Source organism: Tenrec ecaudatus, chromosome 6, assembly GCF_050624435.1.
Source record: "Tenrec ecaudatus isolate mTenEca1 chromosome 6, mTenEca1.hap1, whole genome shotgun sequence".
Classification (NCBI taxonomy): domain Eukaryota; kingdom Metazoa; phylum Chordata; class Mammalia; order Afrosoricida; family Tenrecidae; genus Tenrec; species Tenrec ecaudatus.
The window spans coordinates 131,836,037-131,860,338 of NC_134535.1; the positions used below are offsets into that span (position 1 = coordinate 131,836,037).

Below are 24,302 nucleotides of genomic sequence, written 5' to 3' on the forward strand. Positions count from 1 at the left end.
TACTTCCCCCATCCCACTGAGAGGACCTCTCTCCCCGCAGCTCCAGCAAACGTCAGGTCAAGTAAAGCAGCCCACATTGCCGGAGACCCAACACGCTTGTTAATAACTGAAGTTAGGGGCGGGGCTGCTGTTATGGACAGAATTGTGAGCACAGAACAAGGAGACCAGCCTATAAAATTGAATGCCCTTGACAAAAGTTTCCTCGGTCCTCAGTTTCTTTCACCTGTGAAAAGGAGGGTTTGGGGTTAGCATCAGGAATGAACAGTGAGTAAAACTGTCTGGAGCACTGTGTTTAGGATGGCAAGGTGGGAAAGGATCGGTGATCCATCAGCAATGTCTGCCTCGACACAGGATTAGAGTAGAGCTGCACGGGCTGTGTATGTCTAAGGTCTGGGGTCCATTGCCTAGTCTTCTCCACTCCAGTGCTCCATGCGTTGGGGGCCACACGACAAGAAGCAGTGTTTGAGACTCGTACTGGAGCTGGGGATGGCTTGAGACTGACATCAAGAAAGCCCCGGCCGATCATGACATGTGAAGGTCTGCCTCCGGGTATTTCTCGAGTTTCTTCCCCCAGGGAGCCTTCATCATGTTAAGCTCCCTGAAGGGTTTCCATCAGCAGAGCTGGTCTCCTGTAAAGGAACTTCGGTGTCCAATGGCTTGAGTTGTCACTTCCAGTATGGTGTGTTCCACTGGGGGTCTCCAGGTCAGTCGCGGGGTACATTCCAATGCACAAATATAGTAAGTGCTTCCTGGGAAACATTTCTACAATGGGGATCCCCTCACAGTGTACTGTGCTATCATCAAATGGTGGTCTCCAAAAAGACCACCACCCTTTATAAATAAGATGGTGTGTTCTAATGGAGAACATGCATGTTCACAGCATGGCGTATTCCAATGGTAGTGTCTTTGGACCACCCAGAAGCTGCTCCCGTTGAGGAGAGAAGTCCACCTAGGAGCATCCCAGAGGTTCTCAGCAGGGCTTGGGTAAGGGACAAAGACAGCGGCTGTCCACTGAGCGTGGGGTGGACCTAGGTTCTTGGCTCAGTAGCCCCCCAGTCTCTGGCCACATCCTACAGGTAGGTCTCCTTCTGCCCGGCTAGTAGATCCTCCTTGGTTGAGTTGGGCCTACAGTCCTGGCCCACAGCCCCATCCAGATACAGATGCTGCTTGGGCTGCGGCAGGCTAGGATCAGGGGCGATGAGTTGTCGCAGGCGCTGTAGGGGAAAAGAGACAGTGAGGGGGGTGCTGTGGGCAAGAGAGGCCAAGCTATCTCTTCCTATCGGTAGCGTCAGAGCCCAGCAGGAGACAGCTCCATCCAACATGAACGGATGGATACAATTTTAAGGCTGAGGCAGCCACGTAGTCATTAAGAGGGTTCCAGTCCTAGCTCTACTCCCAACACCTGTGTGATCCTAGGCCACTCATTTCACACCTGAGTTCTCTCACCTGCAAGACCAGGATAAGACCACCCACTCTCAAAGAGTTGTTCCATCCCGTTAGTTACGCTGAGAACAGTGCCTGCATGGGACAGTGAGTACTCAGTCACCGTGTCCGTCTTTTGTTACTGCTCTTACTTTGATTGCCATTAGTATCTATTCAGTAATGACCAGTCTGCTTCCTTTTTCTTAGCAGTGCTACAATGTTGCCATTGTTCAGGTGAGTCCGGAGTAGACGCAGCCGGCGAGTCCTTTCAACATTCACTCTCAACTCCCTCCTCCCACACGACCAGCGGTCACCACAGAGGCGGAGAAGACTACATTTTTGTCAGTGTGACAGAAGCAGAATTCTGCCAGGGGCTCTTGAGCAAGCTTTCAGGACAATGGGTCAATAAGGCTTCCCTCTGTCCAACACCTCTCAGTAAAGACCCTCTCCCTAGCCACCTACCTTCTTAAAAGAGCCCTGGGTCTTCAGGACGGTGACGATGACGAAGAGCGGGACACAGACCATGGATGAGAGAGCCAAGAACCAACCGATGGAGTATCCCCAGAGAGGGTACACGTAGATGTTGTTGTATTTCAGAGGCGTGTACTTGCTCAGGGAGAATAGGAAGGTGGCCTGGAGCGAGGAAGATGCAGAGGTGGGTGAGAGCAAGATCCACAACTCCTTCTCCTCAGCTACTGGCATGGTCAGTGGCAGAGACAAGCACTTCCATAAGGTGGAATGACAAAAGCTATTGAAAATCAGGGGTGAACACATCCTCACTTTGAGGGCTGGGACAGGAGGAAGCCAGGGGAGTGGGCAGACAGGAAGGATGGAAGAATTATGCAGAAGGGATCAGGTGCTGGGAGAAAAGAAGCAGGCAGAACTAGGTTAGATGGTCATGGCAGGCAGGCAGGCAGGCAGATGGGTGTGATGGCCCCAGAGGGCCAGGGCAGGAGGAGAAACCCAAAGAGGGAATGGGCCAGCTCCTAAAAGTTAGAGCCCCAGGAGGCAGCCTTCCTTTCCCAGCCTCCCGGTGGGCACCTACCAGGCAAAGCCCGGGAGTCAGGAAGAGCCAGGAGATCTTCACCAGGGGCCATGGCCGGTAGCCAATCATGTCCTCAATGTTGTCATAGAAACGGTCTGCGCCTGAGGAGGCATGGGAGTGGGGAGGCGTGTGGAAGCAGGAGGGTGAGGGAACTTCCTGGGTCTGGGGAAAGACTCAAGGGGCTCTGGATTCTTCCTCAATACCCTTACTTCAAAACTAGGACAGAGAAATGGGTCCTGGGTCTCCCGCCTCAGGGAAGGGAGTGGGTGGGAGAGGGGCCACGTGTCCCTCCAGGTGCATCCTCCTGTCTCCCTAAGGATAGGACATCCCAACTACAGAGATGATTGAAATAAAAAAATGGGGGTCCAGAACCACATAACTGCTCGCCTGTCTGCACGGCAGAGGTGGGTTCCATCTCTGATCAAGACCCAGAAGCAGCGGGCTCCCACGGCTCCCGCATGCCACACTGACCTCACACGGGGCTAGAAACAGGGACGGGGACAAAGATCCAGACTTTGCCAGAACCACCTCTGAGTTTCCATTAACATGTGGTGAAAAGATGGTGTGGTTTGTGCTCGTGAAAAGCATTGGCCAGTTTTCCCCCCTAACCCCCTACCATCATATCGTGACCCCAGTTCTACCTTACAAATCCAGCTAGACCAGAGCATATATATTGGTACAAATAAGAGCCCTTGGCATGAGGGGAAGGGGGAAGGTGGGGGGAGAAGGGGTCGAAAGGGATCGCAATGATTGATGTATAACCCCCACCCCCACCCTGAGGGAGACAAACAACAGAAACATGGGTGAAGAAAAAGACAGTGGACGGTGTAAGACATGAAAATAATAATATACCAGGAGGGTGGAGGGAAGGTGAGGAAGAAAGGGGGAGCTGATTACAAGAATCTACATCTACTCTTCTCCCTGGGGGATGGACAACAGAAAAGTGGGTGAAGTGAGACCTCAGACAGTGCAAGGCATGACAAAATAATATTAATTTGTAAATTCTCAAGGGTTTGTGAGGGAGGGGTGGGGAGGGAGGGGAAAAATGAGGAGCTGATACCAAGGGCTCAAGTAGAACGAAAATGTTTTGAGAATGATGATGGCAACCTATGTACAAATGTGCTGGACACAATGGATGTATGTGTGGATTGTGATAAGAGTTGCATGAGCCCCTAATAAAATGATTTTTTAAAAATAAAATAAAGCATAGTGATTAATCACAAAAAGAGAAAGAATATCATAATAATAATTATAATTTATAAAGGCGTCACAAGGAGGGGAGAGTGGAGGAGGGAGGGGAAAAAGAGGAGCTGATACCAAGGGCTCAAGTAGAAAGAAAATGTTTAGAAACTGATGATGGCAACATGTACAAATGAGCTTGATACAATTGATGTCTGGACTATGATAAGAGATGTAAGAGGCCCTGATATAATGATTTATACAAAAAGAAAGAAAGAAAACATTGGCTGGACTGGCTGTTTAATGTCCTTAGGCCACCAGGTGCTCTGGTTTCAAGCAGAGCCAGCCTTCTCAAAGGGAAGACCCACTGATTGGTCGCAGCACTGGAAGACCACTCGCAACCCCATCAAACACCTCCCCACGTCACACTGGTGCAGGAGATCCCAACACTAGAGACTCAACTCCTTTCTTCTCAATTCAACCTCAGTTAAAGTCTAGGGATTGCTGGATGGGTACGCCATCCTCTGGCTGAGCGGACACGGCCTCGTGAATGAGCTAAGACGCCCTGGGGTGCAGCGGGTGTCAAGCTGGGCTGTGACCTGATAGGTCAGCAGCTTAAAACCACTGGCCACTCGGAAGGAGAAGGATGAGGCTTTCCACTCCCATAAAGAGTTAACAGTCTCAGAAGCCCCCAGAGGCAGTTGTACCCCTTCCTGCAGGGTTGCTGTGAGCCAGGATCGCCTCTGACTCCGGAGCAGGTCCTCTCAGAACAGCTTTGGAAAGTCTCGGGATAGCAGAGAAGGCCTGAGGCGTGAAGGACGGAGTCCTCCCCAAGACAGGGAAAGGGTGGAGCCCTCCCCAAGGCAGGGACAGGGTGGAGCCCTCCCCAAGCAGAAGACTGGAGTAGCAAAAAATATCACCCTTCCTGCTCACTGCTTCCCCTGAGCCCGGAGATGTGGCTGATCCAGTCACAGGTACTGATCCGGTCACAGGTATGATGGCAGTATCAGCAGTGATCAGTCGTTCAGCACTGAAAGGGCTTCCCCACTGGCTATTGATCTGACGCTGGTGGAAGTGTTGATTTGCTCTCTCTGAGAAAGGGGTGCCTGGCATCCATGGAATGGACAAGTACCTCAAAATTGCAGGCATGAGCTTCCTGTCTATGGAGGTATTCAAGCAAAGTCTGAGTGATGACCTCATCTTTGGAAAGAGAATGTGCAGAGGATCACACTCAGAGGCCCCAAAGTTCCCTTCTGACTAAACGTTGTCCCACCAGGGAAGGGCCTCTTGCCTCTTATCACTGTGTCACGCAAGGAAATCAGGCTCGATTCCGGCTCACAGGAACCCATGAGGACAGAGTGGAACTGCCTCTGTGGGGTCCGAGACTATAACTCTGTATGGGAGTAAAAAGCCTCATCTTTCTCTTGTGGAGCAGCTGGTGGTTTTGAACTGCTGACCTTGAGGTTAGCAGTCCAACACAGACTCTGCTAAGCCACAAGGGCTCTTGCCCTCTGCCTGCTACGGAATGAGGAATGCCAGGATTCCCAAAACAGATAAAATTCCCGGTGACAAAAAAAACCCACAAACAAAACACCAATACAATGCCAGAGGGCCTGTGCTGGGCTCTGAGGAGGTTCCGCTGCCCCTCCCCCCACATCCTCTTCCTCCAACTCACCATACACCCAGCTGATGCAGATAACTTCAAACACAGACAGGAAGAGCAGGCAGATGCCGCTGCAAGCGTAATGATCAAACAGCTGGAAGATGTACATCCCGCCCTGTGGACACAGGAGGGTAGCTGAGGCCTTGGCCCATGGGGGACAGAGGGCACACGCTCCCAGCACTCCCAGCGGGGCGCTGTCCTGCCCAGTCATGGGTGAGTGAGAGAGTGTTGACGTCGGTCGACAGTCACTTTTAAACATGGAAGCCCGCAAGAGCTGCATCTCGACGGGGCCTCCTTGTCCTCCTGCGTCTCTCCAGGTTTCCACCTTCGACCGTGCACCACCTTACCACTTCTCCAAGGCTTATTTCAGTTTTATTTTCCTTCTCTGGCAGGTTTCTGCCTTACACAGGTGCTACTTTGATACAGGTATATATGGAGTTGCCAATGCCCTGCCTGCCCCCACCCTCAGATCCCTCCAACACCTGGGGGTGGAGGTGGGCACAGATTCTCCCCTCTACCAGCAGGCCCCTCCCTCTAAGCATGCTCCTTTGAGGTTGGGTGTCCCTGCCCTGGCTTGCAGCTTGTGTTCTCCAGAAAAGGCTCTCTCTTTCCTGTGGGCTTGGGGAGATTGGAGGCAGACACGATGTAATGTCAGCAGAAGGAAAGCCTGCCCGTGAACAAAGTTCCCGGAGGGAAGGGCATTCCTGACAACGCCGGGGCAACGGGCTCCAGTCCTGCCTAAAACCAGGATGTCTGTCGGCTTCCTGTCAGTTACCTGGCCCCCTACATTGCCCAACTGCCCTGTTTACTATGGCTGATGCTTTTCGAAGTAGATCCCGTCGGCTTGCACTGGGTTCCTGTCTCTTTCAGTCCAGAGACCTAAGGAACGCAGGTGTATTCACTGGGCGCTCCCTGCGGCCTTGCTGTCGAAGCAGCAGGCAGGTGTCAATGTTCCCACTGCACAGCTGAGTGAACTGTGGCTCTGAGAGGGTCAGGGTGGGGTCCCCCATGACTCCCCCGCCCTGGAGGCCGCCCAGCAGCTCACCTCGGTGACCAGGAGGAGCCCCACCAGGTAGCACACTGCAGCGATGGCGAGGAGGAGCAGTTCGCGCCGCCCACTCTTGCGGAGCTGCCTGGGGAACATGTCCGTGAGGGCTGTCACCAGGCACTCCACGCAGACGAACTGTGGGTGGGAAGGCCGTGGGGCCGTGGCGAGGGAGGTCAGACCCTCATCCTTGGCTGGGCCTTCCACCTCCCCCGCTGCCCCCCCCCTGCACCGGCTGAACCTCAGGAATGTGGGGAGAGGAGCAGAGAGCAGAGACCCCCAAGCTGGGAGGGGGAGAGGGCCGCTCACATTTGGCTGTACAGAGAGGGCAGAAGAGACCCTGGTCTGTCACCCCAATGGCACAGTGGCGCTGGAGCCGAGCAGCAGGAGGTGTGGAAGGAGGTTTGGGGTCGCCTTTAGGAGGTTGTGGGGTGGGGGCCCAGAGCAAAAGTTGCAGGAGCAAATTGGGTGGCTCCCTCGCAGAAGAATCCCAAGGCGTAGGCTCACCCAACCAGCCCCAGGGAACACCCTGGACATTGGTGGAAAGGGCCTTGGCATTGACCAGCCGAGGAAGGGTAACTGAAGAGGAGGTGTGGCAGGAAAGGCAGACGCTGGCAAACAGGTTACCAGACAAGGGCAGGTGGGGCAGAGGGACGTACCTGGCTGTCCAGCCCCAAGAATATGAGCATGATGAAGAAAAGACAGGACCAGAGCTGGGACAAGGGCATCATGGTCACAGCTTTGGGGAATGCGATGAAGGCCAGGCCAGGACCTGCCGGGCACACAACACAATCAGGTGCGTTCAGGGCACACCTGTCCTCAGGTAAGAAAGAGCCTGTTCCTCAAGCACCAAGTCAGCTGGTGAGTGAGAGCGAGACAGAGAGTGACTATGTGAGAGTCAGTGTGCATGAGAGAGTGCGTGAATGAGGGAGTGAGACCATCAGAGAGTGTATGAGAGAGAGAGAGAGAGAGAGCAGGTGTAAGAGGTTGCAATGATTTCACCCACTATCCTGCTCTTCCAGGCTCTAGGAAACACACCAATAGTTCATCTCTCCACTTCCCACCCCGCCCCCGACTCTGCTCTCCCTCCTTCTCACTCCCTCCCAAGTCCATGGAGCCCCTGCTAGAAGATCCCATCACCCAGTGGCTGGGATGCTGGCCTTTCTAGAGGGAAGGCTCTCTGGTCGCCCAGGTCTCCGGCACCTACCTGACTCGGCCACCTCTGAAATGGGCACCCCCTGTTCCTGCGACATGAAGCCCAGGATGGAGAAGACGGCAAACCCGGCCACGAAGCTGGTGGCACTGTTAAGGAAGCAGAGGGCGATGCAGTCCCTGGGGGGCGGGAACAGAGGGGGTACAAGCAGACAAATGGAGAGACAGCAAAGAAGAGAGAAATCAATCGTGGGGGTGGGTGAAGAGAGGCAAGAGAAGATGAAGGGTCAAAGGATATGGACAGACATGAACAGAGCGGGGAGGGATGGGAAGACAACGATGAGACAGGGTCCAGAATCAAGAGTGAAGGGAGTAGAGTGGGGAGAAAAGGAGGGAGAAGAACCCAGATGTCAGTTTGTCACAACTCGTGACCCCTCGTCATAAGAAACATCACCTGGGCCTAGGGACTGGGTGTTAGTTCCTTGTGGGGTACCCATCCCCTTAAAACATAGCATGGCCAGGATCCCCCCACCCCACCCCGCCATGCCAACCACCCGATTCTTACCTGTAGCAGTTGTTGTGGTACTTGTTGTAGCTGCCCAGGGCTGTCAGGCACCCCTGGCTGATGGCGAAGGAGAAGAAGATCTGAGTGCCAGCGTCCATCCACACCTGTGAGACACCCCGCCCCCCGAGAATGGTCAAGGGCAGGTAGGAGAGTGCCCAGTGGGGCCTGGTACCTCCCGGCCAGCTCCACCTTGACTCGCCCTCCTCTGGCTAGGTCATTCTCCTCACGGCCGCATGGATGTCTGCTCCTGTAGACAGTTCACTAGTCACCATGAGTTGAATGGGGTGGATGCCGGCTCACGGCGGCCCCACGTGTGCCCGAGTGGAGCTGCCCTCCACAGTGTTTACTATGGCTGATGCTTTTTGAAGTAGGTTCCCGAGCTTTCTTAAACAGAGCACTTCAGGGTGGACTCAAACCTTAACTTTTCCATTAGCAGTCAAGTGCTTTGACCACTGGGACCATCCAAGAGGCCTGGTAGACACGTTGTTGCTGCGTGTGAGTAAGTCATTAGAACTTGTAGCAACCCCATAGGATGAGAGTCCATCTGCCCCAGAGGGTTTCCCATGCTACACCCTCGACAGGAGTAGATGCTCAGGGCTTCCACACACACATGGCCCCTGGTGAGTGCAAACAACCAACCCTTTGGTTAGTACCTGAGCATTTAACCAGGACTTCTTATAAGCACCACCACTTGTCGGCGAGTTTGTCGTGCTGAGGTGCTGTCACGGTGCCTTGGGTGTTGCTGTGGTGCTAGAAGCTAGGTCACTAGCTAGGACCCTGCCAGCAGGGTCGCCCAAAGTAAACAGGTTTTAGCAGCGCTTACCAAGAAGGAACAGACTGTCCACTTTGGGATTAATTAGCCACTGAAAACCTTCTGGGCAGCATCAAATCATTGTTAGACATTGAAAACCTGGAAGCAGAATGTTGTCAGAGACAGCGCCAACAGATGAGCCCCTTTGGGTTGGAAGACGCTCAAAATCTGACTCAAGAGCTGCCTTCTTAAAGACGTGTTGATCATAATGGAGCAATGGAGTAAAACCTGTGGGGATAAAGTCTTCGAGGCCTTCACATGCTGATGGGGCATGACTCATAATGAGAAGAAGCAGCTGTAACTGTATTAATAAGCAGAACTTGGAATGTACAAACACAACTGTAAATATCTGCTCATAACTAGAATTTGGAATTTGCTGTGTCTGGAGTGACAGATGCAACAGGAATGACATTGCATTCATCCAAAATGACATGTCAAGGTCTACTCTGAAGTCCAGTGTTGTCTGTGATATAACATCTATCCACCCACAACAGCTGTTCTCAACTACTAGGTCGAAACCCCTTTGAGGGGGGGGTGTCCAAGAACCCTTTTAATGGGGGTCGGCCGATTCATAACAGTAGCAAGATTACAGTGATGAAGTAGCAACAAAAACAATTTTATGGCTGGGGGGGTCACCACAACATGAGGAACTGTATTAAAGGGTTGCGGCATGAGGAAAGTTGAGAACCACTGCCCTACAAGGAAATCCAGTCAATAAAACTAGTATTCAAATATGTACCAATCACCAAAGCTTGCGATGAAGAAATAAAGGCGATCTACCAACCACTTCAGTCCAATTCATCAAACCTGCAATCAGGATGCATTGATCATTATTGGAGATTAGAATGCAAATGTAGGAAACAAAGAGGAAGCATCAGTAGTTGGAAAAAGATGGTCTTGGTTATATAAGTGAAGATGGAGATCTCATGATAGAATTTTGCAAGACCAATGGCTTCTTCATAGCAAATACCCTTTCCAACAACGCATGGACTTCTACAGATGGAATACACAGAAATCAATTAGACTACATCTATGGGAAGAGACAATGGAGAAGCTCAATATCAGCAGCTAAAACCAGGCCAGGGGCTGACTGTGGACCAGACCATCAATTGCCCGTAAGTATAAGTTCAGGGGAAGCTGAAGAAAATTAGAACAAGTTCACAAGAATCAAAATACAACCTTGAATCTATCCTACCTGAGTTTTGAGACCATCTCAAGAGCAGATTGGCTGCATTGAACCCTACTGACAGAAGACTGAGACACTGTAGGATGACATCAAGAACATCATGCATGAAAAAAAGCAAAAGGTCACTGAAAAGACAAGAAGGAGAAGGTCAAAGGGATTATCAGAAGAGACTCTGAAACTGGATCTTAATTTTAGAGGAGCTAAAGCCAACGGAAGAAAGGATGAAGTCAAATAGCTGGAGCGGAATTTCATATGGACAGCTCGAGAAGAGAGAAGACCAAGTCCAGAATTGCTATGAAAATGGGCAAGGACCTAGAGGTCGAAAACCAGTTCGGAAGACCAGGCTCACCCTATCTGTGTGGTTTTATTCCACCACTCTGGGTTCTAATATCCATTTCAGTGGCTGCACAGAACTCTGACAAAATTCATGATTAAAGGGTTTATTCAAGAAGTTAACAGATTATAAAGTCAGTGAAAATGCTCAGGGTAGAGTTGTTTATCAGGACATGTTACACAGTTCTTTCAGGTCTGCTAATAAATGCACAAGGAGCATACACATCCTGCTGTAAGCCTCAACGCAAAGGCATTCAGCAGAAGCTCTGGGGGTCAGCAAACCCCCGAGTTAAGTAAGCCAGTCTCCTGCACAAAAACTCTTGGCTTTACTTGCTCCATGGTTTGGGCTCTCCAGCTCCTGGTTCTGTTGCTGCTCCTTTCATCCTATAGCTGGCTTCTGGATCCAGAAGGTTCACTGCACAGGGACCTTGGGTCTAGAGGACTTGCTCCCCTCCTGGCTCTTACTGGTAATGAGGTTCCTCCTCTTGCTCTGAGAGAACTCATTGTATCCACAGCAGAATGACATCCCAGGGAAGCCTGTTCACAAGTACTCGCAGGTGAAGCCTACCAGCATCTTCCTGCACCTTCTTACCGGACCCATGCAAGAAAAGGTCACTTGGGAGTTAGAGGTTTTGACTAGAAGAGCCCCATTAAATAATTCACTACGCTTGCACTATCTTAAACGGAAAGAACTCAAGAAAAAAATCAAGCCTTGGTTTTGAATATTGAAATAATCTGTGGGCAAACATTAAACAGTGCAGGGACCATCCAAAGAAGACTGAAGGAATGCACAGTCACTGTCCCCAAAAGGAGTGGTCGATGTCAACCATCAGGAGGAGCATGTGATCGAGAAGGAATGGCGCTGAAGGAAGAAATCCAAGCGGAACTGAAAGCATTAGCCAAAAGCAAGGCTTCAGGAACTGACAGAATACCAACTGAAATGTTTCTGCAAGCTGGTGAAGCACTGGAAGCCCTCACTCGTCTATGCCATGGATTTTGGAAGACAGCTCCTGTGCCAACTGACTGGAAGAGATCCACATTTGTACCGATTCCAGAGAAAGGTGACCCAAGAGAATGCGCAAACTAACAACAATGTCATTGATATCACATACAAGTAACATTTTGCTTGAGTATCACCCAACCACAGGTGCGTCAGTACATTGCCAGGGAGGGAGCTGCCTGAGACTCAGGCTGGATTCAGAAGAGGATGTGGAACCAGGGATACCATGGTAGATGTCAGCTGGATCTTGGCTGAAAGCAGAGAATACCAGAGAGATATTTACTGGAGATTTATTAACTATGCAAAGGCATTCGACTCTGTGGATCATAGCAAATTATGAATCGTCTTGAGAAGAATGGGAAATGCAGAACACTTCATTGTGGCCCTGTGCAACCTGTACACAGACAAAGGAGTACTGCGTGGTTTAAGATCAGAAAGGTAAAGCGCATCAGAGTCGCATCCTCTCGTCATACTTAACCAATCTGTAGGCTCAGCAATCATCAGAGAAGCTGGATTAGATGATGAATGTGGTATCAGGTTTGGAGGAAGGTTCATTAACAACCTTCGATATGCAGATGACCCCACCTTGCTTGCTGAAAATAACGAAGACTTGAAGCACTTAACCGATGAAGATCAAGAATGGTAGCCTTCAATATAGATTACAACTCAATGTGAGAAAGACCAAAATCCTCACAACTGGACCTTAGGTAACATGATAAACAGAGAAAAGATTGAAGTTGTCAAGGATTTGGTCTTGCTTAGATCCATCATCGGTGCTCATGGAAGCAGCAGTCAAGAGAGCAAAGGATACATTGTATTGGGTAAATCTGGTGCCCAAGGTCACTTTAAAGAGTTGAAAAGCAAGGATGTTACGTCAAGGACTAAGGAATGCCTGACCCAAGCCATGGGATCGTCAATTGCCTCATGCACATATGAAAGTTGGACACTGAAGAAGGAGGACCAAAGACTTGATGTATTTCGATGCTGGTGCTGGTAAAGAACATTGAACGTACCATGGACCACCAAGAAACAAACAAACAAGCAAACCAATCTGTCTTGGAAGAAGTATAGCCAGAATACGCCTTAGAGGCAAGGAGGTGACGCTTAGCCTCACATACTTTGGACATGTTATCAAGAGACACAGTCCCTGCAGAACAGTGGTTCTCAACCTTCCTAATGCTGCGCCCCCAACAGTTCCTCATGTTGTGGTGACCCCCCCAACCATAAAATTATTTTTGTTGCCACTTCATCACTGTAATTTTGCTACTGTTATGAATCGGACGACCCCTGTGAAAGGGTTGTTTGACCCCCTAAAGGGGTCTCGACCCACAGGTTGAGAACCGCTGCTGCAGAAGGACATCGTGCTGGATAAAGTGGAGGGGCAGTGAAAAGAAGAAGGCCCTGGACAAGGTGGATGGACACAGTGGCTGCAACAATGGACTCAAGTTTAAGAACAATTGTGAGGCTGGCCCAGGCCTGGGCAGCGTTTCCTTCTGTTGTCTGTCAGAACTGACTCGACCGACTCTATCAATAACAACAGCCTCCCGAGCACCCAGGGATGTCTGAAACCTGCCTGCAGGGCAAGCCAAGGCAGTCACCATTTATTGGATTAGCACAGTGTAGTTTAGGCAGCTAATACTGGGACCAAGAGGCAGCTTCATTAAAATAGAGGGGAAAAGCACTTTATACTTTATAAAAATATAAGAAAAAAAGAAGCATGTGATCATCCACATCCTACAAAGGGAATACAGTCAGTCAAAAATGTATGGGGAAATTCCAATCTCTAGGATTCAAATCCTTAAAATTAAAAATATTATTTTGGGCTACCAAACTATCAGAGATGGAAAGAAATATAGTTGAGCCTAGCAATGACCTTGTGGAAGGAAACTCGTCCTCAATCATCAATGACGAAAGCCTACATTTCTCCAAAGTCAGTACATAGCAAGAATTGGAAATTGTAGGCTCTTTGACTCGTTCATTCCAATTCTAACTCCCACCAGGAAATCATCGGAGGTGTGGTCAAAAGACTGACACACAAAGTGCTCATTGCAGCTATATTTACAATTGTGGATAGACACACATTACTTAAATGTCTAAGAACAAGGGCAAGTTCAATGGTGGCACGTCTGCTAAGGCGTGGGTGCTCAGAGGGCAGGGCCTGGGGTATGTTTTGTTCACTGCCCTATAAATGGCCCTAGGATGGTAGCAGGTTCCCAGCTGCTGATGGGTCAAGTCCAACTCAGGGTGCCCCAGGTGTGTCAGAGGGGACCTGTGACTCAGATTTTGTCCATGGCTGCCTTGCTGGAAGTCGACAACTTGGACCTTCTTCCAAGGCACCTCTGGGTGGACTTAACTCACCAACTTCTCGGTTAACAGTCAAGCAGCTCACACCATTCAATGACTCCCAGAACAGTAGCTAGCACCTAATGGGTCCTCAGTCCATTTTTGTGGAAGAATGAATCAATGAATGATAATGCATAAAACAAATATTATTTAAGTATAAAAAGAATTTAACATAGAAAATACTGAGGGTAATATTTAATATTTTCTTAATTTAAATGTCAAGAAAAACGATCAGACTCTGTCTCATTATATGTAATCATCTCAGCAATGTTAAAATATGCATACATTTTTTAAAAGTTGAAAGATAAAGACTTGTTAACAGATTATATGTGTATGGTGAGATTTTTTTGGTCCCTTTAGGAATTTTTCTTCTGTGCTATCTAATTTTTCTACAGTAGGCATCCATTACTTTTAAACCCAAAGAGAAGCAATAAGGGTCTTGCAAAAGGCCAGGTCTGATTTGAGGGGGGAAACAGCCCCCAGCGTAGAACTGACCTGGGGGTCCTTGAGGCGAAACAAATCAGGCTTCAGGTAATAGATGATGCCTTCATAGGCTCCTGGGAGGGTGATGCCCCGGATTAGCAGGATAATCAGCATCAGGTAGGGAAACGTGGCTGTGAAATAAACCACCTGGAAAGGAAGCTGGTCAAGGTCACTCCTGGGGGGAAGGGGGTGGGGTGGGGCACAGGGGTCCACCCGTCACCCTCCCCAGGCAGCACGAGTCATAGCCAGTGCACAACAGTGCAGAGACTCTGAGGGGGTGAGCGTGTGAACCTTTCCACACCTTCTTTTACAATACATTCCAGTGGGTCCCATACTCCCCAAGTGTGAGATAGGAATCAGAAGGGGAGGGGGGAGGAGGAAGGAGGATGAATTTCCAGTCCATAACATTTCAAAGACTATTTTTAAATCCAGAGGCTGATCTCCCTTAATCCTGGCTGGTTTCCCCACACCCACAGTGAGGGTGGGACTCCACCCCCTAGGGTTGACCAGATCTGTACAGTGATCTGGGGGAGGGGTGGTGGTAGTGGAATTTAGAGTGTACTTTTCCAGGCTTAAGCATGGGGCAGCATCAGGGGCCTGGACTCTGGCAAACGCGGGTGTCTTGGCATCCCGAACACTCACAGAGGGTGACCCATTGGGCCCTGATCAAGCTCAGCTCCGTGATTACTATTTTTATTCTAACTACAGGTTTGACCCAGGAGCCCGGGCAGTGTTGTCGTCAAGTAAGCGTTGGACTGCTAGCCACAAGGTTGATGGTTCAGGGTCCCCGGCCACTCTGTGCAGGACAGAGCTGCAGCTATCTGCTTCCACAAAGATTCACAGCCTCCACAACCTATGAGTGAGTCAGGAGCAAACTCAGTGGAAGGGGATCTGAGGGAATTTAACAAGATCCCCAAGGATTCTGGTGAATGTATGTAAGCATCGAAGAATCTGGGGATCTATAAAAACCCACCCGAGGATCTTGTTCAGATGTAGAGTCTGGAGTACAATGGTGAATTCGCAGCAGGGAGGTGGAACCAGAATGACCCAGTTTGAAGCTCTGGCATTGCCATTGTTAGCAATCCACAGACGGGGAAGATGGCTGCAGGAACTGCCTAGGTGCATGACTACTCAGAGAAGCCAGCACCCTACCCCTTTCCGGCTTTCAGAAGCGTAAAGCTATCTGGCTCAGCTTATCTGGGTTGGAAGCAATGCTCAAGTCTGAATTTCCTCTCCACAACAAGCTCCCTGTTGTCCGACCTTGGCCGTGGCAAGAATCCCTTCAATGACAGAGAACTCACCACCTCATTTGGCAAGTCATTTGGTAATTCTCACTAAAAACGGTCTTGATGATGGCTAAATACCAAAAAAATAAGTCTGTTATGAGTGCACAATGCTAGTTGCAGACAATATGCCCGTGATGTACATAGAGCCAGATAGAGAAACACACACAGCAGAGAAGGCAACGCAGCAGAGGTAACAGAAGAGCAGATTTGCTCTGCTACCAGGAAGGCTTGTACAGCAGTCATCTGAGAACTGAGCATGTGCGTGTCTTCTAGCTTCATCATTTGCTCTGTGTATCACTTGTATACGCAGCCAATTAAAACCCACGCCTCCTGCCATCGAGTTGATTCTGACTCCGAGCAGAACCCTAGGTTTCTAAAAGTCAGATAGAAAAGAAAGCACGTCCTTGTATTGAGCTCAACATCGCTCTACTCGCTGTTCTTGTTCCCTTGACTACACCCTCTTTCTGTTCTCCAGCAAGTGTCCCCACGGTCTCTGGGGACCACTGAGAGCTTATGAGGAGCTGGGACACCTCACCTTGCCTGTAGTCTTGACCCCCTTCCAGATACAGAAGTAGCAGATGATCCAGGCGAGCAGGAGACACAGGGCCAGCTCCCAGCGCAGGGCCCCCAGGTCGTGGATGCCCGAGGAGATGCCCAGGACTCGTCTCCTGAGGGGTGGTAAAATTGAATAACCAGTAAGAGGTGAAAGGGGACAACGTGCCTCTGTCGCCAAGGCTTCTGACTCTCATATCTCATACTCCAGGGCTTCCCCCACCCCCCTCCCTACCTCCCAAGAGCCTTAGTGGTGTAATGGATTACGTTAGGTCTGTAGTTCAAATCCACCAGCTGCTTCATGGGAGAAAGATGAGGCTTTCAGCTCCCCAAAAAGATTTACAGCCTTGGAAACCTACCGGGACAGTTCTACCTCGTCCTATAGGATCACTTGAGTCAGAATCCACTCGATGGCAGTGAGTTTTGAGAACTCCGTACCTCCCTGGCTGTGCCATGTTCCACCTATATTTGCCTGCCCCTGGTTGTTAGAAGAGCACCCTGTGGTAATCCACCAGTATTTTTGTCTTTCTAACACATTCAGATTTCAGTGGGCACCATGACGAAGAGACTGTGAAAGTGACTCTCTAAGTGTACATGGCCATTGCCATCCAGTGAACTCCAACTCACATAGATCCTACAGGAGTGGATCCTACAGAGTGGATCACGGCCCCTTAGTGTTTATTGCAAACCTGTGTGGGAATAGGCAGCCTTGTCTTCTCCCGCCAACAGCTGGTGTGTTTGAACTGCAGACCTTGCAGCTACGTAGTTCACCATGCAACCCACTGGGCCCCCAGACATCTCCAGTGAATGCCGAGAGTGTGGGGGTACATGTGGCAAATTGATGCGTAAATAAATGGGCATGAGGTGGAGAGGCTGAGGGTGTTCGTATCTACAGGTATATATGGGTGATGGAAATGTGTGTGTGTGAAGACTGAATGGAGATACGTGTGGGGTGAGGATTCCTGGAAGGGTGTGTACATGTGCGCATGTAAGAGGATGTATGGGAGTGGGTGGGTGGGGGTGGCTATGAGGGTATAGTTGCCTGGGCAATGGGTTCTAGTCAAGTGTAAGGGTCTAGGTAGACTTATATGAGAATACAGGTGAACTTGTGTAGCACAGGTGTGAATATGAAGGTGTAGTTGTGTGGAGGAAGAGAAAGGATAATGTTTGCCCATTTCTGTGGTGTAAATGCTCCCGCCTTGGCTGATTGCAAGCTACCAACCTGATATCACGGAGCAGAGTTGGGAAGAGATGTACACAATCAGCTCTCTTGAGTTGATACCAGCTGTTTCCAGCACAACACCGGGCCTTGGTAGGCAGAAACAGTGGGTGTGGGTGGACGAGTGTGTGTGGGTGGGGGAGATGTAAGGGAAAGAGAAAACATGAAAGAATAAACATAAGTGGATGTGGATGGAGAGACATGTGCGTCTGGGTGGACATGTGTGCATTTGGGGTACGTGTGCAGGTACAGGAAGTAATAGCGAGTATGCCAGCATTCACCCATCCCTCCATGATGTGTGGGGTGGGGGGTAGGGTGTGAGTGGTAGGCAAATGCAGAAAAGTATGCACAAAGAGTCTTCAACTTGCACCCTAACTCCGAGGGCTCAGAAATTCAGACTCCCTCTGCTTGGGGTACCAGGCCCACCACCTACTCCCAGAATTCCATGACAGGCGACGTGAAGTTCTCAGAAGGCGCAGTTCGGGCTCCTGAGTGGTTCAGGAAATTCATGCAGTGTTCTGTGGGAGATAAGGGGAAGCAAGATGTGCATCCACTAGGAACAAGCTCAGCTTACTGCTCCTCAGATCTGGCCTTGCAGTCTGGTGATTTCCACATCCCCTATACCCACATGACTACTTGCACCTTCATATCTCCCTCCCCCTCACCTGCCCACGCCCACCTCTAGCCTCACACTTACCCCCAGGAGCTTCTTTGGGGTCTCTACTTCCCAGAGTCCCCGGACTTGACTGCTAGAGTCGTCCATGAGGCCAGCCTCCCCTGCGGCTTGCACTGCTGTGGGTCACCCTGAATCCAACTGCTCTTCCGACCACCCCTCTACCCTCTGACACAACTCAGTCCTCAGAGGCAATCTGCCCCTAGGCCGCTAGGCCAATGGTCACACATTTGCCTAATTGACAGCTCACGTGGTTGAGGCTTTGTGTCTGCTCCTCCCCCTGCCTGAAATGCTGTTCACCAAGGGAGCGAGCGCCTTCTTTTCCTTCGGCCCCATAGCGCCCCGTCTCTGAGCAGTCCTCTCATTGCTTATCTCCGTCATGTCTCCCACCAACTGTTTTATGAAGGTTACTGCACTCTGGATTTATTTGACCTGTCCCAATGGGTGCCTGTTCTGTCTATTTCTACTATTAGATGATGAGACCAAGGGGTGCAGGGTCCATGTTGCTCTTGCTCGCCCTTGAGTCTTCCACGCCATGATTGGCCAAAGGAGGTGCTCAGTAAACATCTGCCGAATGAGTGAGTGAGTGAGTGAGTGAGTGAGTGAGTGAGTGATGACAATGCCTTGACAATGTGTATCACATCTATAGTCACACTGGGTTTACAACCACCTCCTAGTGGCTGGTCTAAGGCCCCACAGAAGGGTCAGCTAGCAGAGCTGGCCCCAGAGCCTGCACACCTTGTTCTGTGGCAAGTTCTGCCATGGTCAGCTTCTGTACTCTGCTGTTTAGTCATCAACAGCCAGCCCCAACCCCAAGGGGCTGAAAGGATGTGCACAGGCATACTTGGGAGCTATTACAGCTTTGGTTCCAGACCATGAAGCTTTGGGTCTCCCAGGGCATATATAAGTTGTGGCTATACTTATACTATATATAACTTGTAGTCTATTCATTGTGTGGCAGCCTGATGAAATAGTGTGAACTCTGAGAATTACCAATGTGGGACAGAGACACAAATGATCTCATGCGGTTGAAAAATGAAGCTGATAGATTTCCTCAAACCTACTTACAAAAACATGTGTTACCTATACAGAGCTATAAAGTGAGGTATTGTACCTGTATTCCAGGGATTGGTGCAGGTTGTCCAGGGCAGCTCCGAGGTGAAGGAGCTGAACAGGTAGAAAAGAGCCCAGGCAAGGATAATGATGTAGTAGACATTCAAATAGGATTCAATGACCACAGATGCCAGGCCAATGCCTTTGGGGGACAGGGAGGAAGACAAAAAAATCCAGGAGACCAATATGAGCGACTACAACAACAAAAGTCACACAGAAGCTGCCTAGGGGTGCTACCCAAAAAGACCACCAGCGTGGAAGCCATTCACAGCCTTTAATAAGTGAAGCAAAAAAAAAAAATAAGTGAAGCAAGTTATAGACCACTGTTCCATTTACTGTCCCATTGTTGTAATATACACTTGAAAATATAGCTGTGGTTGTTGTTTTTTATTATGATTTTATTGGGGACTTGTAAAACTCTTATCACAATCCATACATCCATCCATTGAGTCAAGCACATTTGTACATTTGTTGCCATCATAATTTTCAAAACATTTTCTTTCTACGTGAGCCCTTGGTATCAGCTTCTCATTTTTCCCCACCCTCCCTCTCTCATGAACCCTTGATAACGTATAAATTATTGATTTTTTCATGTCTTACACTGACCGATGTCTCCCTTCACCCACTTTTCTGTTGTTGTTGTTTTTAATGAGGAAAAACTCTGGAAGGATATATCTTGTATTCACCAGAGAGTTCACAGTGGTTGGAGAAAAAAATGGCACGGAGGTAGCAAAAGGGATAGAAAACCCAATTCCGTATTAGCATCACCCAAGGCAACTTGCTGTGAAACTGAGATCAGCCATCCCTCCCACAGCACTCTACTTTTCAGTCAGGTAAGATAATTCAGTGGAATGACCACATAGAACTTACAGACAACACTCACGCTTATGGGGTTTCTTAAGGATGTTACCAGGTTACAAATGATCAGAAAGCACGGCCTCTTCTTGTCCAGACCTACAGGCAGGCTGCTCTCTTATCTTTAGTCTCTCAGTCACAAAGTGCATTGGCCTCTGCCTGCTCATGCAATGTTACAAAGTTGTTTTAGGGTTGCCAATAAATGCCAGAAAGGCATGCCACTCCACTATTGGCCTCAGCTTGAAGATATTCAGCTCTGGGCATATAGTAGATGCTCAGTAAGCATTTGTAGAATGAATGAGTGAGTGATGGCAACTCCTTGAGGTTGTGTATCACACCCACAGCTCTCTAGTTCCATGGGTCAGCAAACCTAGCTCCCCTGATTACGTGCCTGGAGGTACCCCATTGCACAAGTCATCATCCTACCAAAAGCTTTAACTTGTTCCATGGGCTGGGAAGTCCACCATTAGGTCTCACGCTCTGGCTCTTGGTCCTGCTGCGGCTGTTCTTCTGCTGCCCCTGTGGTGTTCTAGCTGTCTCCACCATCAAGAAGTTTCCGTGTGCAGGTACCTCAGGGTACAAAGTTTATGCTCCACTCCTGGTTCTTCCCTCTTGCTTGTAGTGAGATTCCCACCCCCTGTCCTGCTTCTGAGATGGGTCATGCTATACCCAGCAGGATGGAAATCACAACGCACCTCGTCAATGATGACTAATAACTGAACCCTATCAGTATCTTCTCCCACCTTCTTTTCCCAGACCAATCTGGAAAAGGTTGCTGGGCAAAAGTAACAAAGGCTATCACTAGAAGAGTCGTAGTAAGCAATTCACTGCCCTGCAGGCCACCTTTGGCTCTTCTAACCATTACCTTTCCATATCTGAAGGCTTCGCTACCCCCTTTGACTGTGACCACACCTGTAAATCCTTATTAGTCAGCCACTTCACGCCTTCATCTATGCCAATTTTAGATGTCCAACTTTCAACTTGCCCATCCCGATCAACCCAGTACCCTTAGCAGATAATCATGTTCCAACCAGAACAGAAGACCCTTCAGCCCAAAGAACTTTGAGTATCTGCATCCGTAAGCAAGGTCTAGTTCAGAGCAAGACATCAAAATACAACCATTTATACCTGTACACATGTCAAACATCTTTCTCTCTTTGTTTTGCCAGGTTCCAGTCATCTCAGACCCAGTCATCTAAGCTAGGTCAAATGGATACCAGCTGCAAGCTTGGGGTCCACATGTACCTCCCTGTACTTCAGACCAGCTGGCTTCTTTTCTCTCTGCCCTAGCCCTACTAGACTAGGACAGTGCCCACAGCTCCAGAGTTCACACAACTTTAGACTAGCCAGCTCTCCCGCTCCCTCTCCTCTCTGAACTCCAGCATGTGTGGACATCAGCAGGGGACAATGGACTATGACCAAGCCCAGCCCATGTCTTCATTTCTGCCTCTCCCCTACTTCCACTCAACAAGTATGTTCTACAACAAGAACACCAAGCTTTCTGCTCACTAGCTCCCTTCAACTTTCAGGCCTAAAATGGACTTATCCCCCCCCCCCCTCCCGAATGGGCATAGACTTTTCCTGCATTGACGCATGCAATCGCAAGCACAACTGTCTTGGCTGAAGCTTCTGGGTGCAGTTCAGATTTTCTAGCTCAGGTCCCAACTCTGAACTCAACTGCTGGCTTATCATAAAGCCATTTTATTCAGAGTAAATTCTGACTCCTCTTATTAGCATATTCAGTAAGTATAGGCTGAGGTAGGCTTAAAAGCTCTCTAGAATCACGATGACCACGTTGTTTTCCATCACACCTGTAGACCTTATTTTAAAATACCAGGTAGAAGAAACATTCTATATCAGTTATACAGCCAGATAAACACGGCTCTTAACCGTTTGAAAAATACATTTAATCTCTTCTCCACCCTTGAGCGATCTCTCCATTCAGACGCAAATGGATCTGGGTCTCTGGCAGAGTGAACACAGTAGGCCCTGCCCCCGATCAATCATCCATTGCTTTGCCCGCCTGGCTTTTGCCGGGAGTTCCATAAGTAGCTTTTCCCACTGCAACTGCAGCAGGTCTTTTCTTACACGCCTTTCAGCCATCTCAGGTAACAATCACCAAAGCAACCATCTAAGCCAGTGGGCCACAACCTGTGGGTCGCAACCCCTTTTGGGGTCGAACGATCCTTTCACAGAGGTCGCCCGATTCATAACAGGAGAAAAATGACAGTGATGAAGTAGCAACAAAATAATGTTATGGTTGGAGGGTCACTACAGCATGAGGAGGTGTATGAAAGGGTTGAGGCATTAGGATGGTTGAGAACCGCTGATTCAAGATCTTAGAGTTTTTACTTCCCACATCCCTTTATTCTTCCTCTTTCAAAGTCCAGTGCTTCCAATTAGTCTGATTCTATTGCTGCTACCCCCGCTCCTCTGGTGACAAGCTGTCTCCTGAATCAAGGAGATCCAATGAGCAGGGATCTCAGAATCCAAAGGGCTCGCTCCACTCCTGGCTCGTCCCTCTTGCTCCTGGCTCTACCCTCTTACTGCTAGTGAGCTACTGAATTGCTGCTTGAGATGGCTCATCTTATACCCCAGCCGTATGGCAGTCACAATTAACCGTGATCAAAGGTCACTCACAACTGAAACTTATCGGTGTCTTCCCCCACCTTCTCTTATTCAGACCAATCATGAAAAGATTCTCTAAATGATGGGATTTTCATTTATTTAAAATTTATCAATATATAATGATAGGGATATAGGTCTAGGCACATATATTTATATGCTAAGTATCAAGGTAACCTACGGACATGGGCCTCTACTCAAGCTTTCCCTCAGTGCAAGAACTCTTTGTTCTAAAACCTGGCAATGCTCACCTTCCTGACACAATCGCCGAAAACAAAACGGGTGCATAAGCAAAAGTGATAAAGAAAGCTGATGGTACACAGCTATTAGATGATAGCATCTGGGGTCTTAAAAGCTTGAAGGTAAACAAGCGGCCATCTAGTAGGGAAGCAACAAAGCCCACATGGAAGAAGCACACTAGCCTGTGTGATCACAGGTGTGGACAGGATCAGATATCAGGCATTAGAAGACCCAAAACAAACAACCATTTCAATGCAAACGAGGGGGGTCAGAATGGAGACCCAAAGTCCATCTGTAGACAGTTGGACATCCCTCACAGAAGGGTAACAAGGAAGGGATGAACCAGCCAGGGTGCAGTATAGCACTGAAGAAACACACAGCATTCCTCCAGTTTTTTCATGCCTCCTCCTCCCACTATCATGACCCAGTTCTACCTTACAGATCAGGCTAGACCAAAGCATGCACACTGGTACAGTTAAGAGTCCTTGACGCATGGAATCCAGGACAGATAAACCCCTCAGGAAAACAGTAATGGAATCGTGATACCAGGAGGGTAGGGGGTAGGTAGAGGAAGAAGGTGGGGCAGAGAAACTGACAGCAATGATCAACATATGACTCCCCCCAGCCCCCAACCTCAGGGGGAAAAACAATGGAAACGTGAGTGAAGGGAGACAGCGGATGATGTGGGATATGAAAATAATAATAATTTACAATTTATCAAGGGATCTTGAGGGTGGAAGGGTGCGAGAGGGAGGGGGAAAAGAGGAGCTGATACCAAGGGTTCAAGTAGAAAGAAAATGCTTTGAAAATGACAATGACAACATATGCCCAAATGTGATTGATACAATTGATGTGTGGATTGTTAGAAGAAATGTAAGCGCCCCCAAAGGAATCATAATCATTTAAAAAAGAAGTTCTTGGACTTCTTTTTGCCTGCCTATATTTCTTAGCTTTTCTGGGTTTTTTTCCCCCCTGTTACTAGCATGGATTATTTGTATCATGAAAAGGGGGAGAAAAAAATAAAAGAGTAAGAAGGGATAAATTGGTAGAAATCACTAGCACAACAGCCAAGGAGAAGCCGAGGAGACATGTGCCAACTGATTCAGCATCAAATGCCCTCTCGCTGGCACAAGGAGCAAGAGCGCCCTCCAAGGTGCAAATACACACTTCTATTTTAACTCTTATCACCAAGTCTCGTGGTGAGCCGTGTGCAGGAGTGTAAGGCTCAATCCACCCCACCCCTGGCCCCGCCCCCAGTGTTCCACCAAAGTGGAATCTTCCCGCAGTTACTTTAACAGTGGCCTGGAGCCAGGCGGGTGGTTAGTTAGCCCTGTGGTGTGAAAGGCAGGCGGGCAAGGAGTTGGGGGACACGCTGCCCTTTCCTCTCCCTGTCCTGTTTATTCTCAGTCCCCAGCTCCAGGGAGGGGTGAGAGGTGGGGAGCAGAGTGATTTTCCCTCTCTGTGTCTGATGAAGTCGATACTCAATAACTATTTAACAGGACTGTTGGAAAA

General features: G+C 49.2%; 1 protein-coding gene across 1 annotated transcript in view; it reads right to left on the minus strand.

Annotated features, from left to right (window-relative positions):
• Positions 1-1,070: 1,070 nt before the first annotated feature.
• SLC6A12 (solute carrier family 6 member 12) overlaps positions 1,071-24,302 on the minus strand; it is a 31,934-nt gene continuing 8,702 nt past the window's right edge. Inside the window, exons 3-14 of the mRNA XM_075553148.1 lie at positions 19,072-19,212; positions 17,718-17,802; positions 16,049-16,181; positions 14,240-14,374; positions 8,072-8,175; positions 7,562-7,686; positions 7,014-7,126; positions 6,355-6,492; positions 5,322-5,424; positions 2,468-2,568; positions 1,885-2,055; positions 1,071-1,214 (exon numbers count right to left, since the gene is read on the minus strand). Coding sequence (XP_075409263.1) covers positions 1,071-1,214; positions 1,885-2,055; positions 2,468-2,568; positions 5,322-5,424; positions 6,355-6,492; positions 7,014-7,126; positions 7,562-7,686; positions 8,072-8,175; positions 14,240-14,374; positions 16,049-16,181; positions 17,718-17,802; positions 19,072-19,212 — 1,493 coding nt within the window. The remainder of the gene's footprint in view (positions 1,215-1,884; positions 2,056-2,467; positions 2,569-5,321; positions 5,425-6,354; positions 6,493-7,013; positions 7,127-7,561; positions 7,687-8,071; positions 8,176-14,239; positions 14,375-16,048; positions 16,182-17,717; positions 17,803-19,071; positions 19,213-24,302) is intronic.